The sequence below is a fragment of the Hippoglossus stenolepis genome, chromosome 14, assembly GCF_022539355.2.
Source record: "Hippoglossus stenolepis isolate QCI-W04-F060 chromosome 14, HSTE1.2, whole genome shotgun sequence".
Taxonomy (NCBI): Eukaryota; Metazoa; Chordata; class Actinopteri; order Pleuronectiformes; family Pleuronectidae; genus Hippoglossus; species Hippoglossus stenolepis.
Genome location: NC_061496.1, coordinates 2,530,700 through 2,550,742, shown reverse-complemented (window position 1 = coordinate 2,550,742; position 20,043 = coordinate 2,530,700). Strand labels below are relative to the sequence as shown.

Genomic DNA, 20,043 nt, shown 5'->3' with positions numbered 1-20,043 from the left:
CTTTACTCGTTTATTCCTTTGATTAAGAAACAATAACAAAAATTTAATCAACAACAATTTTGGAAATTGAATAAACTATATTCAGTTTCCTGCTTCTCAAATTTAGGATTTGCTGCTTTATTTGTTTTATACTACGGTAAATTTAACATGATTTGAATTTCAGAGTTATTGGACTAAAGTTTGAAGCTGTCATCGAACCTGGGAAACTGTGATTGTGTATTTTTTAACAATTTATAGGCAATTTATAAGAAAAAATCAACCCAACCCAGTTACAGACTAAATGATAAAATGATGACTGAGGTAACAATCATCAGAAAAATGAGAATAATCATTAATTGCTTTAAATCAACTTTGAGAAATGTGCAGCTTTTCCCCACCTCCATTAAATCCCTCTAAATACAATCTGTTAAGTGCTTGGTTCATTTTTACTTAATGAGCTTAAAGTACAATTTAAACTGTAATTGACTCACAGACCAGTTTGGCTGACTCATCATTCCACCGTCATCACTAAAGAGGATCCAATTAAATATGTATTTATCTGTATAATTAATTAATAACTAATCTAAGTGCAGACTTCATGCACAAACTTTTGCCACAATCTTCTTTCCTTTTACAGTAACATCACATCAACATAAGAGAATATGTAATGTTCATGTTTAGTTTTTTGTTGTATTTTATTCTTTTTACTTATGAACAAATGAAATCTTATATATTTCTGTATGTGGAGTTCGAGCTCTCTCTGCTGGTCTCACGTTGTTTATGAACTGAGTTTATTTACCTCGATGCTTCCTCCTGATTGGTTCATATCCTCCCAGCCAAAACCAATCCACCAATGAGAAGAGACCAAACCCAAGACTGAACTTCCTGGTTCCTCCACGTCCTGTGGTTCCAGCTGGGCTCCGTCTAATAACAGGTAGTTTGAAGTCAACACTCACATATTTAACAGCAGGACCCGGCTATTTACTGGGAGTCAGAACAACCAGGGGCACACCGGGTTGTCACCACACCGCAATGAGTCGCTGCTGGAGCCGCTTCAGTCTCTGCTGCCTCTGGGTACCAGAGCCAGTTAGCCTGTTAGCTTAATGCTAGCATAACAACAACAGAGGAAGGTCCATACTTCACATGTTAGCTTAATGCTATCATAACAACAACAGAGGACAGTTCGTACTTCACATGTTAGCTTGAGGAAAGAAAACGATCGTGACATGAGTTAATAACTGAATTAATCACAACTTAAATTTGCTATGATTAGCAGGTAAAGTTAAATAGCAGGTTAGCTTCATGCTAACTGACTTGACCTCTGAGCTTTACAAAGCTACAGTGACCTTTATGAGATTAAAACCTTTTTCTGACTCTTCTGATCACATCTCTGTCAAACTGAAGCTGTGAAAGATAAATACCTGAGTTTTATTAAAACCTGAGAGTTGAAGTCATTGTCAGATTCACAGCTTCCTCCTCAAAGCTGGAATCATTCATTCTGCTGCAAATACAGTTTCATCACACGCTCCAAGTTTCCTATTTGTTTGTTGGTCGTAATAAAGACGACACCAGGAAGTTCAGATTCTTCTACCATCATGGAGGCGTGTGTTCGCTCCTAGATCCTCTGCAGGACAACAAGCCCAAATTCAAAAGAAATTTAAAATCTAATCTAATTACCACTTAACTCATGTTTAATTATTTCTATTGATGAACTGTTGGTCTTTTATTTAGTATTTGTATTTGTTAATTGTCTAAATATTATTAAACGCACGTTTGTTTGATCTTTTTATATCATCCACATTGTTTGGTTGCTGCAGCTTCTAAGGCCTCTTACGTTCAATCTGGACTGAATCATGTAAATAAATGAGTTTTTACAATTTACCTGCAAATCTCAATGTATAAAATCATTAATCTTCCTAAACCGTAATGTTTATCTCCCTGTCAAAGTCTGCCTTCTAATCATTTGAAGAAAATACCTTCAGCTTGTGGTGATTCTGAAGTGTTTTCTTTGTTTTCTCCAGTTTCCACAACTTGATGATTGTGCGACAGTTCACCGGTCGAGCTTTGATCACCTCTCACCTGAATGCCCACCTGAGAAAACCCTGGGCCAGCCAAGACATGGCCAGACCCAGTTCAGGTAAACGTGCGTCCACGTCCTCTTTCTGAAACGGGATGAACAAGAGCATCGTAATAACTGTAATTTTGTATGTCTCCTGTGTCTGGCTGGGTTTTCATGTTCAGACCTGGCTGCGTTCAGGGAGATTTTCTCCAAAGCCAAGAAGGTCGCCATCCTGACCGGAGCAGGGGTGAGTGCTGAGAGTGGAGTCCCCACCTTCAGGGGAGCAGGGGGCTACTGGAGGAAATGGCAAGCACAGGTGAGCACCCACTTCACCTTTAACCCTTCAACAGGAGCTTTATAAGGCTTCATCCATGTTTTTGGTGTAATTTTTGTCAAATTTACATCAACCAACTCTTTTACTGTGTAGAAGTTGCTAATCAAACAGCCAGGAGAGATATTCAAGTTTAACCACTGAGGAAAACCTGCAACACATCAGATTAAAAAATGTCCTTGTAGAATTCTGACAGTCACAAAAAAGCGATAACTCTTAAACCTTTTCCTGAGTGATCATCTGAAACTAAACGTTGACTCCTCTCCGCTCTATTCTATGAAGAATCTCAGAAACAATCTTAGAAAGTGCTCTGAAAGTTTGAAAATAGCCCGGACGACATCCTCAGGGTCCTCGTTACATTCCTGAAGACGTATCGGGACACGATTCTACACAGATGACTCGTCCATGTGTCAGTAACTGTAATGAAACCATTCAACCTGCATGAATCACCGCACAGACACATCATTGTCCTGCTCCTTTCTTCTGTGTCAGGAACTCGCCACTCCGGAGGCCTTCTCTCGGAATCCCTCACGTGTTTGGGAGTTTTACCACTACCGCCGCGAGGTCATGCTCACGAAGAATCCCAACCCCGCTCACCTGGCCATCGGCGAGTGTGAGGAGCGACTCACACAGCAGGGCCGAGAAGTTACTGTCATCACTCAGAACATCGACGAGCTCCATCGCCGCGCTGGATCCCAAAACATCCTGGGACTCCACGGTGAGAAGAGAAGACACTTGATGCAGGTGTCAGTGGAATAATTTCAGTCAAGCAGTCGTAACTTTCTTCTGCTCAAATAAGAATCAACAAATTAGATTTTGTCAGTTTATCGAACAATTTGAGGTACATTTTCTATCTTCAGTAAAACCAGTGGATGTTCCAGCACTTATCTGTCTCTTGTGTCGTGTCTGTAAAACCAGGTAGTCTGTTCAGAACCCGCTGTATGAGCTGTGGTGACGAAGCAGCTAATTACAAGAGCCCCATCTGTGCGGCGCTGGCGGGTAAAGGGTAAGAGCTTAGTCTGGTGTCGGTCGGTGAATTCCACAGTTTTCCTTCCACAGTATGAAAACGTGTTGCGAGAGATACTGATCACATCCATCTGAGCTGGAAATGCCAGAGACAACAGACCGATGGCGTCTGTCAGGTGTCACAGAGCCGAACAACACCTGAGGAAACCTGTGACGCTAATGAAATGTCAGTTTCAAAGCCGCTGCGTCACATATGTGACATTTCAAATTGATGCTTGTGAGGAAAATGAAGGAAGTCATCAGCTGGATTTCTAAATGAATATCAGACGTTGTCGTGTCTTATTAAAATCTATTGACACAGGCTGTGTCGTCAATTTGTTCAGGAGGTGTGTTACATTAAAACGCTCAGAGGAATAGAACGAGTGAACGCAGATAAGTGTGATTCATAGTATTTATATCGTCATACTAGGCTATTTATGATATTTTTAGAGTTTAATTTACTTTTTGTGTCAAAAACCAGATTAGTTGCTTGAAAATAATTCATATCTTACCCAAAACTACCTTAAATGTATCTGAAAAGTGCACGTGTACCTGTTTAGTTTAGTAAATATTCATATCAGAAATCAGGAACGTCTGTGTTAAGTGAATTTAATTAACTTGTTTATCAAACTCCCTTTTCAGAGCTCCTGACCCAGAAACACACGACGCCCAGATCCCTGTTCTACAGCTGCCCAGGTACAAACACACCCGGGATCTGTAGTGCTCCGCTCTTTTCAAACGAGGTTATTAGTTCGACTGTGTGTGTGTGTGTGTGTGTGTGTGTGTGTGTGTGTGTGTGTGTGTGTGTGTGTGTGTGTGTGTGTGTGTGTGTGTGTGTGTGTGTGTGTTTGTGTGTTTCAGGTGTGAGCAGACAGGTTGTCACGGTCTCCTGAGACCAGCTGTGGTTTGGTTTGGAGAAACGCTCGACTCTGACGTCCTCAACCGGGCAGAGAAAGTGCTGGACAGCTGTGACCTGTGCCTCGTGGTGAGTGTGAGTGTGTGTGTGTGTGTGTGTGTGTGTGTGTGTGTGTGTGTGTGTGTGGTGTGTGTGTGTGTGTGTGTGTGTGTGTGTGTGTGTGTGTGTGTGTGTGTGTGTGTGTGTGTGTGTGTGTGCGTGCGTGCGTGTGCGACAAAGACTTTACAACCCATTTTAATGAAGGGTTTTTAAATAGGGCTACTTATAACGATTAGATTTTTTTATCGCTCTAATCTGCAGATCATTAGCTCCATTAAAGGAAGGAAACTCCAGAGATTTATTACTGAATCTTAATTGGGGACCTGAAAGAGAAAGATGAGGAAATAAAGAAAGAGCCTAAAGAGCCTCAAATTATGAAGACACGTCACATTGGAGAATCTACAATAATTAACTTTGAAGAAATCACTTAAAATAATTAACAATTACAAAATTTACTCATTAGTTGACTTTCGTACGGTTAAATATAGTATTTTAGAAAAGTTATGGCACCATCACCCTAAAGTAAAATCTTTTGGAAATAAAGGAATAAAGGTTATGTTTTGGTCTCACTTCTCAGTCTACATATAACTTTACTAATTTCTTCCTCTGCAGGTTGGTACCTCGTCCATCGTGTATCCAGCGGCCATGTTTGCTCCTCAGGTGGCGGCCCGCGGCGTCCCCGTGGCCGAATTCAACATGGAGGACACACCGGCCACCATGCGCTTCAAGTGTGTTTCTTTTCACTTTTAAATACATCTCAATAAAATCCTCATGTCACATCAACACAGACCAACGTTTCTCTACATGTGCTTCAGGTTCCACTTCCACGGCCCCTGTGGGACCACGTTACCCGCCGCACTCGCACGCCACGAGACGGAACCACATTGAAAGTGGAGGGTGTGACACTGCAGGACCTCATTGGTCAACATGTGGAGATGGACATGTGTGAAAGTAAGATCAAGAAATTACAAGAAAGAAGCTGTTTGATTTAAGAAATGAGATGTGCAATAAAGAATAAATATGACTTAGTTACACCTTCAGAATCTGTTTAACTTCATGAAGATGTCAAATTAAATTGAAATCTTTTTTAATTCGTCAGAAAATGACAAAAAAAACAGCTGTAACTTAAAATATCATTGTTGTACACATAATTGTTTCTGATGCCAAATCACACAAAGCCTCTGTGCTGCCAACAGTTAATTATTTGACTTTGAATTGTTGAACTTTATTTGCTAAAGTCAAAGACGTTGAAGCAAATAGTTTCCCTCCTTCAGCATATTGAATGTCAGACAGTAGGGGGCAGTGTTTAGCTGCTGCTGTTCACAGGGTCTGTGGGAGTTTCAGTTGATTCAGTTCAACCAGTGGAACCAGTGACTGAGCTTCTCTGCCAGTCACAAGGAAAAGGGTTTTAATTTGAAGGTTGTATGTAACGTGATTGGAGCAGTTTTGCTGATGGGACTTGAAATAAATGAAAACTCATAAAATGAAGGATTTCTTATGAATGTGTGTGTGTTTAAATACTGCGTTGTTCAAATGATGCAACAGGAATAAAGAGTTTTACTTCAGTGCAAAGTGGTGATGATGTGTTTGCATGTTGGCTGTTAAACATTTAAGACATAAGAAGCTGGGATTAAACACCTAACTAAGTTTGGTTGCAAGAAATGTGAGATGTGTCTCAATCCAGGGTTTGACTCCTTAAGAGGCTTCGTTTGAAGACCGACTGCAGCCCGACTAAGCCGTTTCATTTCAGAGACTCCTTCAAATGCTTCCTTCCATTCCCAAGTCACAAAGGACCCAACAGGTGAATCCTTCTCGGACAAACCTGTCCCAGGATTCATAGAGCGCCAGAGACGAGAGCTCGCTAAGTGTGTGGCTGAGATGAAGAGCACGAGCTCGATACACAAATAGGAAATCCTCCGTAGACCAGACTGTCTCATTTCAGTCAGACCTGTAGATTCCATCCTCCAAAGGAAGCTGCTCCTGAAGTGGAACACAGCCACGTTAACAACCTGCTCCTGAGTTACAGTTTAAAAACATAATGTAAAAGTGTGTCAGTGTTTTAAACACATCAGAAAATGTCTGGTAGAGATGAAGGGAGCAGCAATGACAAATGAATTGATGAGTTAATGTCAGTGATGGTGAGTATGTGAGTAGACATAGTGTATATCAATATTAATTTGTACCAAATATACTGATCTTCCCTCATTCACTAAAACGTAAGGTCGCCATGACCTTGACCTTTGGCCTCTGACCTACAGAGTAGAACTTCTCTTTCTGTTCCTGAGACACAACATAACGTCCCCGTCACAATAAAAGCTGCAGATCCCTGATCTGTAGGTGACGACACCACAGACATGTCAGCACAGACACACACGGCACAGGTCCAGCTCTGTTTACACTCTCTGGCAGGAGGACGCCAGCTGAGGTTATTAATATTTGGCTAATCTGATGACGATATTCATTCATTAGCCTCCAGAAATCCATCCACCTCACTCCCTCTTCTCCTCCCTCTGCTCTCCCATCTTCTCCTCTGTGCTGTTCTCCCTCCCTCCGCTCTCATCTGATCATCTGCCATGTCTGCGGCGTTTGAGACGCCACACAGTCCCCCCCCGCCTTCCTCCGCCGCCGCCGCCCGTCTACGCCTCCATCACCTGCTCATTAGAGAGAGGATGATGGTCCGACGGTCCCTCATGACTCCGCTCCACAAATAACAGAGCCAATTTCCCGGCTGTTAGGCGGCGATTTCACACCAATCTGGTCTGCGCTGCCCAGCTCGGCCTGTCAGAGCGAGAGCGACGTCTGAGCGAGACAGAAATAAGGTGGAAAAGAAAAGCAAAGCATGGAAAGAGAGGAATGTAGGTCAGAGTGTGATGTGTCGGAAAATACAAGGCCTCTGTGCTGTGAACACACAACGCCCTCATCCGTCAGCAGATGTACAGAGTAACTACGTAGCTTCACTCAACAACCGCACAGATACTGTTCTGAGCTATTTCATGAGACGGTTCACATTTTAAAGACAGTTCCACACATTTATCTGCTTCCTGGAGGAGAATTAGGAAGTTTTCTTGTAACATTTCGACCTGTGAACCTCAGAGTATCAGGTGTGAAGGGTTCCTGCACCACGGTCCAGACAACGCACCAAAACTTGGTCCAATCTAAAGAGGTCTGGGTCAAACATGGTTCGATTTGTTTATCTATTTAATATTTTCTGACATTTAGCAGGAAGTTGAGACACATTAAACTACACAAGAGGAACTAGATCGGCACGTAGAGCACACGCCTCTTCAAAGCACCGCGTTTCACACACTCATAGATACCAGTTACCTGATTGTGATGTTTTTATTCATCAAGGTCCAGGAATTATTTCCATGGAAAAACTGTAAAAATGTTGAAAAACTCTTTATCTCGCAATGATAAAAAAAAGTGGATCTGTCCCCTGATCCGTAGTCAAAAGTCAAAAAGAGTTTTTGCTTTATCTTGTTCACAAACAAACAAACAACCAAAAGTGAAAGAATGCAAATATCTCAGGATGAGAAAGAGAAGACGAACACACAGAAGATTCTGACGTCAACTTGGAGAGATGAGATTCAAAAGCTTTTAGGAAAGTAACAGAGTTGGAATTTACACGTCGCGTCCTGCCTCCTCGAATGTTCCCCACATGTTCCTGTGCCTGACCCGGAGAACCTCCTGCTGTGTTCTTCATGAAAGGTAAACTCCAGAGAATGGAGGACATGAACGTCTCAGGTGAGTGTCAACGAGATGGATCATTAAACCCTGACGATGACAAGCTGCTCCAATTATCACCCGGAACTTAAATTTACTCACATGTTGAACAAACACAAGCTTGTACCATCTGAATCATTTCAAAGATCCTAAAATAATCACATAAAACTCCTTCACATAGGAGTTTTATGTGAACCCCCTCTGTCAGTCAGTCGCTGATGGAAACCAGAGCGACTTCCGATGGCGAGTGGTCGCTGGATGAAGAGGAGAATCTTCCTCTCCTCTGCAGCCAAGGCCGGAGCGAGGTTACGGTAAATATCTCCGTCAATGTCACCAGCAACCGCGTCAGTCTGCTTATATCCCTTTACCCGCTGCACCCCCCATCTCGCCACCGCTTTTTATGAGCTGTGCGCCCACATGTGACCTCTGACGGACAGGGGCTGCTGTTTGTCTGTGTGTCGGCCCGACTCGGTGCAGCTGATTTCCCAGAAGTTTCCCCGGCTTTATTTTACACAAACATTTGAAAACCTTTCACGAGTATTTGTTGAGAATTATCACCTCGGGCCACATGTTTGACTTTCTGTATTTCTGCTGCCGTCAGGGTCGTTAAGAGGAGAGAAAACAAGATGTGAAGTAACAGAATAAAGTTGTGGGAATCTGTGTTTAGAGGAATATTTAGAAAGCAAATCACTGCACAGAGGATTTCTGTCGATGTCCATATGCCCACATCCCCGAGGATGTGGCTCACGCCAGCACCTGGGGTTACCTAATTGAGCAGCTTGATTGAATGTACAGTGTGTGTTTGTGTGTCTGTGTGTGTGTGTGTCTGTGTGTGTGTGTGTGTGTGTGTGTGTGTTGTGTATGAATAGTGTGTCTCTCCACAACCTCTTCTTCCACCGACAGAATTTCCAATTAGAGAATATCTGCCCCCGTCTGTGCAAACTGGAGCATCATATTTTATTCATTCGTTTGGCAAACTGTGAAAGTGAATTAACTTTCAGCCACAGACTGTTCGTCCTCCACCGACACACCTGCGACTCTCAGAGCTATAGATTCTTAATTCAGTCCCAGGAAAAGGTATACTTTATTCATTCAGTGGGGGGGCAGAGAAACGTCAGTGGCTCTGCAGTGTGAGTGCGTAGATTCATACGACTGTGGTTTCTATTCCCGTGTGAGAGAGAAGTTAAAGGGAGGATTTAGTTGAAAACTTCAGTTTCCATTTAATTAAGAAGGTGATTAGTGCACGTCCCCGTGTTTGTGTGCATGTATTCACAGACACGCAGGTTAGTCGAGCACATTTTGTGAGGACGTCTTGTGACTTTTACCCGGTTCAACACGAATGTGGATATGTTGCAAACTTTTTCCTCAGAGTTTGAACGTTTTTTAAAGCGTCACTAAAATGAGATTTTAACAAGAAACTTCAGAAGTGAAGGTTTATAAAAAGCTCTGGTTTCTGTGTTTCCATGTGAACATGTAAAATGGCTCGTTTGGGAAACAGTGACGTCACAGTTTACTTCACACTGACTTGAAGTCTTGAATAAGATGAAGAAACAGATGTCACAAATATCTACAGGCAAAGATATGGGTAAAGAAATATGTTCTTCTCTTAATGTCAGGTTCCAGAATTGATTCCACTTTCCAAACCCTCACTTTTAAAAATGTTCTCAAGTTCTACATTTGTTCTCAATATCCCCAAAATCTCCTTTCTTTGAAAATCTCCTCACGTTGCTATTTTGTGTCGTCAGGTTTGTGAAGTCCAGCAGTGTGTGTTGAGCTCAAAGACGTCCTTACTTTTAAAATTGTCTCAAATATATATATTTATACTTTGCAAAGTGTCGTTAATTTCCAAATACACTTTTAAAACCGTCCCCAGTTTCAGTATTAACCTCACTTTCAAGGTCTAATAATCAAATTGGTCCTCTATTAATCACATTTCCACACACACACACACACACACACACACACACACACACACACACACACACACACACCCTGTTTACTGGCTCCACCGTGGTAGAGTTGAGTGCTAATGTGTTGCTGTGGAAACTGAGACGTGTGCGGCGCCTCAGCAGAGCGACGCCTGCAGCGCTGCTACTGTACACACACACTTCCCACCTCACACACTGTGCACCGGGGTCTCATCGGCCTCCGCAGGTTCGCTCGTGCACAACTTTGTCAACTTTACGTGCACTAAGAAAAAACAGCTTTGAATGATCGGTGGTTTTAAGGACAGAGAATTTGTTGGACTGAGCTCTACAGGGTTTTTTGGGCCTGTTACAGTTCTTTGTTTTAACTTGTCACAGTTAGAGACTGAGAGGAGAGTTGTTGTTCTGCTCTGCAGGAGGTGGAGACCAAAACAGAGGTAAAATCTCTGACTGTCTTTCATGAGGGTGGAAGGAAACACGACGCTGAATGAGCCACGTCGCTCCGTGTCTGTTGGAAACTGTCTGCTAATGGACTCAATGGTCTTTATCATTAAAACCATTGATGAGGGATAAACAAGGAGGCACTTGAGGGGATTGGCTGACGTCCAGGATTGAAGGACATGGAGGCAGTTGACTGGGGGGGGAAGTTGTGTGGAAGGTTTGATGCTGAGAAATGGCTGCGTGACATTTGTTCTGGGTTGTTTTCCACCATGACACCTCTAGTGTGACTCTCTAGTGACCGAGTTGATCCCGACATTAGTCGTAACTTTAAAAGTTCAGGATGTATCTGTCACCTTTAAGCTTTTCTGCCCCCTGGTGGCCAAAAAAACATTTCTGCAGCTTTAAAAGTTCTGTTCATCAGTGAAGATGTTACCATGGTTTTGTTTTATGTAGCAACAATTATCCTCTGTGTGTGTGTGTGTGTGTGTGTGTGTGTGTGTGTGTGTGTGTGTGTGTGTGTGCGTGTAGAACAGTGTTGTTTAACAAGCTTAGCAGGATCAGGTGCTGAGTAATCTGTTGGTAATGAGGCTTGCAGTGGCGTGTGTGTGTGTCTGTGTGTGTGTGTGTGTGTATACATGCATGCTAATATTTCATTGTGTATCTTTACAGGTTTAAACCTTTATTTACCTGCCGTATTTAAAATGTCTTTTAATCTCAAATTGAATTTCCTTCTAAAGCGACACCCCTCCACCTTGTCCTGCATCACCCTCTGCTGTGTGTGTGTCTGTGTGTGTGTGTGTGTGTGTGTTGTGTGTGTGTGTGTGTGTGTGTGTGTGTGTTATATTGTCTCCATGTGTTTGCGTGCGAACATGCATGAAGCTCCCTCTCTGTGTTCCATGGGCTGCAGGGCTTTACTGAATTAAGATGACTGAGGCTGGTGCACTTCCCAATCGCCCCAGATTGGGCTTTTGGAGTGAAAATCCTCCAGGGAAGCACTAATCCCCGACTGTCGGGAGCAATTTTTATTCCGTAAGCAAACCTTTCTCCCTCTATCTCTCTCTTGCTTGCTCCCTCGCTCTATTTATAGCCCTCTTAAGCTGCTCTGTGTGCCACTGTTTACATTTAGAGCCCCCGCTCTTTAGATTTAGAGCCCCCCCCCCCGTCCCCTGGTTCCCCCGGAAGAGTTAAAAGCAGGAAATCTCTATTGACCACTACGCTCACATGAGGCCGGGGACGAGATGGACGGATAGAGAGATTATGAGGAGGGGAGCGAGACAGATACAGGAGGTGGAGGGAAGAGGACGGAAGACAAAGACGAGGGAGATGTGAAGTGACAAGCAGATTGGAATGTGTATTCCAGGCGGCCGGGCAAGCTGTCTGTGTTAGGGATGGAGACAGAGAGGAGGAAGAGGAGGAAGAGGAAGAAGAGGAGGAGGAGGAAGAGGAGGAAGAGGAAGAAGAGGAGGAGGAGGAAGAAGAGGAGGAGGAGGAGGCAGAGGAGGAAGAGGGGGAAGAGGAGGCAGTGTTTTGAAAGGAAAGAGAGACAGAGAAGTGAAGATTGAGACGATGCAGAAATATTTAAAGTTGAAGCTTTTCTACCTGATCGAACTCATCCTACTCTCATTTAGGATCTCTCCACTCTCACCTGTGGAAAATCATATCAGAAAATAATGTGTATTTCACTTTTAGACATTTTTAATTTAGACTCTCAAGGCAAATGAACTCATGAATGAAGTAAATTAACAAATATCAAATTGTTTGATTCAGCGTTATTTGTTAATTTGACAGAGGATGTTCTAATCCTAGAAGAAAGCTCATTTAACTTATTCCATGTGTCCGTCCGTCTCTCATTACTTCCCGTATCGTCTCTTGTCTGTGTGTGGACGTGGTTTCTATAGAAGATATATTTAGTTAAAAACACCTCACAAATATATAGCTTCATATTTACTAACTCCCTAAAATGAGTGGCCACAGAGGGACTATTTTCAACGTGGTGCTTTTGTGAGTATTTGTGGCATCAACAATGTTTAGAAAACCATAAATACACAGTGTGTGTGTGTGTGTGTGTGTGTGTGTGTGTGTGTGCGTGTGCGTGTGTGTTCATGGGAGTAAAGTGACGTGTTTTTATTAGTTTATGACCGACACAGAGGAATTAGATATAAGAACACTTTGGTTATACAAACAAGACAAGAGCTTCTAAATGTCACTATTCTCCCTGAAAGTAGACTTCACTTCAGTGACTCCACCATTTTTAATGTCAACATTGTTCCTGAACGCTTCCTGTTTGCCTCTGCGGAGGTCAGCTTGCCCCCCTCAGCTGAGAAGTAGCACTTTGAGGCAGCAGCTAACATTTAGCTCATTATGTAAATGCTAATCATCGGTTGTAGCACAGACCCTGGGGCTTCGGAGTCGCTCACACACAACCGGGGCTGGAAGAACCAGCTCGCTGCATTAACCATCCTACTGCACAAACAAACCCATTCGGGGACGCGGAGGCTTGGCTGTGCTCATCTGTCGGTTCTGCTCCGCGCTGCAGTAAAGCAGCGGTGATGTGAACGAGTTAATGTGATGGAGCAGCGTCGTCCTCTGTGTATCTTACACTCTGATGAGGCACGCTGCCACTTGTGTTTCCTGCCCAGTGTCAATAACGTAATCAGACGTGGGGCTCACAGCTGCTCAGCCTGCGAGTGTGTGTGTGAGAGTGTGTGTCTGTGTGTGTGTGTGTGTGTGTCTGTGTGTGTGTGGCTCTGTCTTCCAGCACATTGGATTTGAAATGAAACAGTGAAGAGATGAAGCTGCAGGATTTCCGGTGGCAGTTTTGTTCAGATTGTTTGAACAGGAACTGAACTGTCACGATGTAGTTGAGCCACAAACCCTCACACTGACACGTGACTACAAACACACACTGGGCATCTTAGTGAGCTGTTTTCACCTCTGTCCATTCGTTTGTCAGCAGGATCCCACAGGAACAGATTTCCACAGGACCTTGGTGGAGGAATAAAAAGAAGTGAAATCTGATGTCTATGAGTAATGTGGTGCAGCTTCATTGAATTAATGACCAACCGTCCTTGGCAGAGCTGCAGACTCTACTGGGGGATGTTCTGGGTTTCAGATGCTGATTTGAAAAGATGTTTGTACAATTTGTCTTATTTAAGATGGTAAATATGTTATTTGTGTACATTTATCTTTCATTATCTAACCCTCAGTAACGGGATTTAAAACTTTAATTATAAACAATTATAATTTTCCACAGCTTCATGGTTTAAGGGAGAAACTACAACAACGTGTCACATCATTAAAACCAGGACCTGTTCTCAGGCTGGTAGCTCGTGCAGGGAACTGGGTCCATGAGTATTTCCTCCTAAGCTGCTTCGTGCTGTTAAAAAGCTCAATAAATCAAAATGAGAGTTTGGGATTTGGACGGAAAAACAACATCTGAGAGAGAAACATCCGTCGTCTGCAGCGAAGCTACGACTAAATCTGTTTGTTGAACTTGACTCTTTCTCTTTGGTTTTGTCTCCTTTAAGTATTTGACTGTGGTGATTGTTCTGAAATCTAAAGACGAGCAAAGTCAGAGAGAGATTAAAATGAATGAAGCTCGTCCCCTTGTGCCTCAGCGTGATGTTCACCCCAGGGTTAAACATCCAGGTTGTGTGTGAACGAGTCCGTACACCAGCCTCCACTCGTTAGCTCCTCCTCCTCCAGCTCAGAGCTCTGATCTGCAAACATTGATTGGAATCAATAATTCACACCAGAGCTTTAATATTTGATGTGTGGAGCGATAATCTGCTGGGGATAAGTGTTAACCACACACACACACACACACACACACAGACACACACAGTCCATGAGGACTGGGTCCCGACAAGGCCGGTGTTTATACCGAAAAAGGTACAAAAACGCACGTACGCGCTCACACGCAGGTGATAATGAGTATTTGTGCGTCCGTCTCTGTGGTTTCAGATTGTCACTGAGTCGCTGCTGAATATTTGATGTGTCAGGTTTATCGTGAAGTCGACCTCGAGCCGCGGTCACCGGCGGTTCCTCCATTGATCAGACCATCGTCCACCTGCTTCTCCCTCTTCTGAAAATAATGAAACTATTGAGCCTCGCTCGCACTGAACGAGGAGCACGAGAGAAAATACTCTGAACTCGTGTTAACAGCAGAGCGACGAGAGCCGAGGCTTTAATTACAGCCTTCAGTGTTTTATTAATTTCCCTGAGCCTCCTCTTGGATGTTTGCTGAGGAGGAAATTGGTTCTGGTTGCAGAAAGATTCTTAAAGTCAGGATCAAAGCCACTAGTTTATTCTCTCAACATGTTGTTGAAGACTCTCAGGGCTCGTTCACAGCTTCCTTCTTTGGTGCAGACCATCGTAGTCGCATGGTTTATGTCTCTCAGTGTCTTTAGTGGGATTGTGATCACTTTGTTTCTCTGGTTTTGTGTCTTCTGTCTCTTTTTAAGCATCATTGTTGTTGTTATGTTTCTGTTCTGTTTCCTGTGTCTGTCATTGTGTCTCACTGTCGTCAACAGGTACAATGAGACATGGAGATACCAAGTAAACAGAGTTAAAGGTGTAACACAAAGACTTTAACCAGTTAAACAATCATTGAGTAAAACAACAATTTATTCCAGTTCAGCTCAAATCCAGGCCTGGTCCCCAGACGTCGAACATTTGAATCATTAGTTCTCCTACGACTCTTTCACACCTGGTTTGGACCTTCAGACTTTTCAGTTTAGTCTGAATCAGAACTCAGGATCAACCAGGAAGAGTTTTAAAGCGTGGCTAAGAAGAGGGACGTCTGGGATCTGAGCCCAGATCAGCAGAAGACAATGGATGGATGAGGAAAATAATCATATAAGACCTGATATATGAGTGCTGGAGCAGCTTAATTGAATTAAGTCCCTGTTGGGCCTTGGAGGAGAGAGGAGCTCTACTGATGTTCTACTGATAATCAATCAGACCCAGGATCCTCAAGTACATCTTTATATCTTTTTAAGTCGACAGTCAATACACTGAGATTTGACGTGAGGACACATTTTAATCTTCCTGCGACTCACCTTTGGGATCCGTCCCGATGTTCAGCAGCCGTGAAGCGGAGCTGCTGCGTCGAGAGGCGTGAACACATCATGTTTATACACCAGACATCTGCAGCTCTGTCGCGCCTGAGCAGACAAACAGAAGCAGAACTACTGAGATCATGAACCCAGACTGAATTCACCTTCCTCTGCATGCCGCCGCCACACGAGCCGAGCACACAACGCGCCGTGTGAAGGAGACAACTGTTGTGTGAACGAAATCCATTTACCTTTTGTTCACTGCGGTGCTGTATTCCACCAGGATGACCCTAATCCTACTTTGCAGTCCGCAGTGACTCCACGGCTCCTCCTAAAAGCAGCGGCATGGAAGAAAGTCATTAGGTCGACGGCAGCTGCTCTGCAGGGAATCATAATTGTCATCATCCGCCGTATGGTGAAGTATTATTCAGCCGCTGCGGCTCGGAGGCGTCGGCAGAATTAAACGTTTCCTGTTTTTCCTTTCAAACGAAACTGTTGATTCTTCCTGTAACTTTGTGTTGAAACCAATGATCTTCTATCACCTTTCTTCTTCTTCTTACTGATTTCATCTTTCATTCAGATTCATCTTGAATTGTATCCATTGAGTTTATCATCCATATTTTAATCGTGTTCATGTAAAATTCCCTCTCAAGCACTCGGGAGGGAAATTCATAAATTCATGAAAAACACAGACAGTGTGAGAGACTTCTCTTTTTTTAAACTTTCAAAGACGCAACTGGTGCCGTATGAAAGGGAAATGTGTGTGTGTGTGTGTGTGTGTGTGTGTGTGTGTGTGTGTGCATTTTAGTGTGTATTTAAATGATAGTTGCATTGGAAATGTTTCTCAGCTTCCCTGCAACGTCTCTTGCTGAGGGAGATGAGAGGAGCTGACACACAGAATTAAAAATATCTCTCAATAACACTCCCACACACACACACACTCTGCAACCCAAGAGGCCACACACACACACACACAAACACAAACAACACACACTTTTATCACACAGCCTGAACACCCTTTTTTGTGTCTCTCTCATCTTTTCGTTTCCCCTCTTGTGCATATGGATGCATATGTAAAATCGGCTGCTTGTTCTGAGCTTTAAAAAGACATTAAAGAAGTGTCAAAGAGCTTTTGATGCTTTAACTAGAACTTCAAGCTCACATTTTAGCATTTTTATACAAATTAAACACATTTGCATCATGTGAAGATGTGAGCGTGTCTCCGTTAATGTTTGTGAAGTGATTATTTGGACACTATGATTCACAGGGTCCTTCCGCGGCTGCATAAATCCTCAGCATTTATGCATGAGAGCTGGTTTCTGTGTACTTCTATTGTGCGTCTTCCACAGGGGAAGCACGGCGCTAATTGTGTTTGTATGAATGGCGGCGAGCAGGTTTATTCATGAATGCAAACAACACTGAACCCGCAGCAGCAGCTTCCTCAGCCCCGGTGGAGGGCTCCTATTCATGACTGAGCTGAAGAGCCCAGTCTGCTCCTCGGCTCCCATTTATCTGTCTGTGTGTCTCCCTGCCAGCTGGCTCCCATCACACACACACACACACACACACACACACACACACACACACACACACACACACACACACACACACACACACACACACACACACACACACACACACACACTGCGTCCATGACCAGGAAATCACCTGGCTGTGATTATGGGGACAGGGCCCCCGACAAATCAAAGCTGAAATCTCGGGGTCACCTGGTCGGTGGCGGCACTAGACTTGCTCTGACATTTTCAAAGTTTATTATGGATTTATGAATTTAGTGGCTACACACACACACACACACACACACACACACACACACACACACACACACACACACACACACACACACACACAAACAGACAAACAGCCCACTTCTTCCACACACACCCCCCCCCACCGTCCTTCATGTCGGAGCCTCAATTTGGAGAAATGTCAGTGGGCACAATGAGCTGGTGGGAGCAGGGGTGCTGTGTCACGGCGCCACAGACAGATTCAAACACATCGGGCCGCACTCATCATCATCTCCAACCACCTGAGAGAGAGGGGGAGAGAGAGAGAGGGAGAGGAAGGGAGAGCCACATGAGACGAGGAGAGACAAAAGATGGGGCGAGGAGCCGGGGTGTCAGATTGGGAAACACCTCAGCAGCCTATCAGTCACAACTGCTAGCCTCGCTGCTTCTGTTGCCATGGCAACGGGGGGACTGTCAGGCATCCTGGAGAGAGGGGTGGTCCAAAAGTCTGCAGCTGTCACTTTACTTCAGGTGTGTGTGTGTGTGTGTGTGTGTGTGTGTGTGTGTGTGGATGAGACACTGAGGATGTGGAGATTCTTCCCAAACAACTCAGACCAGTTAAACATTAACAGACAAATAAGAAGAATTCCAGGAGTAGAACTCTGCCGAGGCCCGACCGTCCCTCAAAGACATCCGTCCTCTAAATGTGTCCTCATCGACGCGTCATTCCCTGAGAAATTGGTGAAAATGTCAAAAGACAAGGACAAGCGTCAGTTTGTTAAAAATCTCATATTTATAATTATTGTTTTTTAATTGTTTAAAACTCTGATTCTGATATTAATCATCTGTTTTTAAATACGTGTTTGATCAGGGCTCGCTCGTTTGATGTAAGATAAAAGGATTTATATCAAACTGTCACGATGAGCAGATAAAGAGAGTCACACATTTTCCTTTGGATCAATAAAGTATCTATAATATCCAACTTCTGATCCATAAGCTTCTGCAGCTCAGTGCTGTCTCTCTTTCAATATCTCTTTCGTTAGTTTGAATAAAAAATAAAAGTTGTACTTCCCGAGGTTTAGTGTCGAAAGTCTGAGACGAATTGTAAAATAAAACCTTGATAAATTTGTGAATAAAACTTCACCTTGTATGAAAGAGATGATTAAACGACTGTTGGTGAGTGTTATGGAAACGGTTCAATATCCAACCATACTTTATGTTTTCTTCTTCATTGTTTGTTTGTTTGTTTGTTTGTTTGTTTGTTTGTTTGTTTTTTAGCAGGGTTCCTCAAAAACTCCTCTTATTGATATCGTTGCCCACACAGCAGCTGAGTGTGTGCGCTCAGAGACCTTTTGTTCAGACGCTGCTTCACAAAGCCTCCTCATTGACGACTCAGCCCATTGACGTGCACGCAGGTCGCAGCAACCTGAGGCACGTGGGCGACAGAAAACAAGGTCATGGGTCAGAGAGCAGGAGAACAACACCTGCGTTTGATCCGGAGCTGAAGAGGAGCTGCTTCAGATTTTAAATGCCTGTTATTTCTGGCTTCCTGTCCGATGAGGCAATTAAGACTGACGTAAAGCTGCGAGGAGGCAACCGCACACAACAAACACGTTTCTGTAGGTAATGACCTCATGACGCAGGGTTTTGTTATCCTGCTCTTACTGGATGATGAGAAGGGCAAAGTCACCAGACCCCAAGTTTACTATTAGTTAGATTTAATTTGTGTAACTGTAATTTTTCTTTGGGAATTTACCCAACCAGAACAAACCAGAAGCTCGATGAACAGATTCTTCATGTGAAGCTTCTGGTTTCTTCTCCTTATTATTACATTATTGACATTTAAATCTGCAGCCAAAATATGTTGTACTTGTTCACTGACCACATCCTTACTACTTCCACATGCATGTTAAGCTACTGTTGTGATAAGATGACACATAACGCATGTATGCAAATATCATTGACATGTAAACTACTCATCGCTCCTCCAGAGCTCGAACAGACTATTTTTAAATATCCTTCAGACCTCTACTCTGAACTGTATCTGCATAATTTACACTATAACCAGCTTCTCTCACTCCTGATGTGCATTTTTCTATTTTATTCCACATTTTAGTTTTATTCAGCCTTTTCTTATGTCGTTTTTTTCCATGATGTACTTCTGCTACTACGATTTGTACTATTTTACAGATTTTTCCTTTGTTGCATGTTTATATTTCAGGTTTTTAATAATATTCTCAGTTGCATTTTATATTAAACAGGTTTATTCTGCTACTTTTAATTTCAGCTTGAGGGGAAACACATTAGTTTCTCTTTAAATAACCTATAAGACATTAATCAGTGAGAAAAGTGCAAATTAAGAAAATGCAGCCTCCTTGAACACAACTGCATTTCATGGACATTCTTATAAAAAAACGTTTTAATCAACTTTTTCTTCACGAGATGTAATAAAATCCACCTTCTCATTATTTATAATCTCCTCTTACATCTTAACTCCCACTTCTACATGTTGGAACCTGTCAGTTGCACGTTCAGCTCCCACTGATCTTTACTCTCAGTATTTGTTCTCCCACCAATGATTTGATCTTTGTGGGCGTTTAATTGGATAAAAAAAAAAAAGATTTGTGGCACATTACAATAAATTAACGCGCAAACACACGCACAGAATATGCACAACATGTGTTAAACAACAACACTGGTGCATCACGTTTTAATATGCGCGTCCACATCCTCACAGTTTCCCCTAATTCTGACTGATGCGCTATTTTTATCTCCCTGCAGGACCAGTGAGTCCCTGTTTCCTTCTTCAGCTGGAGACGAGCT

At 43.1% G+C, this 20,043-nt stretch overlaps 1 protein-coding gene across 2 annotated transcripts; it reads left to right on the top strand.

Moving 5' to 3' along the window:
• The first annotated feature begins 795 nt into the window (after nt 1-795).
• Nucleotides 796-5,897, top strand: sirt5 (sirtuin 5). Of its 2 annotated transcripts, none has more exons than XM_035176552.2 (9): nt 796-913; nt 2,001-2,116; nt 2,221-2,354; nt 2,862-3,087; nt 3,288-3,375; nt 4,017-4,070; nt 4,236-4,359; nt 4,942-5,057; nt 5,145-5,897. In XM_035176552.2, exons 2-9 carry the CDS (start codon nt 2,014-2,016, stop codon nt 5,215-5,217), a joined length of 918 nt encoding a protein of 305 aa, XP_035032443.2. In that variant the 5' UTR covers nt 796-913; nt 2,001-2,013; the 3' UTR covers nt 5,218-5,897. The 2 variants fall into 2 exon arrangements, with proteins under 2 accessions (XP_035032443.2, XP_035032444.2); XM_035176553.2 differs by lacking the exon at nt 796-913 and adding an exon at nt 927-1,205.
• The last annotated feature ends 14,146 nt before the right edge of the window (nt 5,898-20,043 follow it).

Bases quoted from the DNA above. Each gene is read 5' to 3' on its own strand.
- sirt5 (XM_035176552.2), top strand. From the start codon at position 2,014: ATGATTGTGCGACAGTTCACCGGTCGAGCTTTGATCACCTCTCACCTG. The intron at 2,117-2,220 runs GTAAACGTGCGT...TTTCATGTTCAG, and splicing joins CATGGCCAGACCCAGTTCAG to ACCTGGCTGCGTTCAGGGAG. The intron at 3,088-3,287 runs GTGAGAAGAGAA...CTGTAAAACCAG, and splicing joins AAACATCCTGGGACTCCACG to GTAGTCTGTTCAGAACCCGC.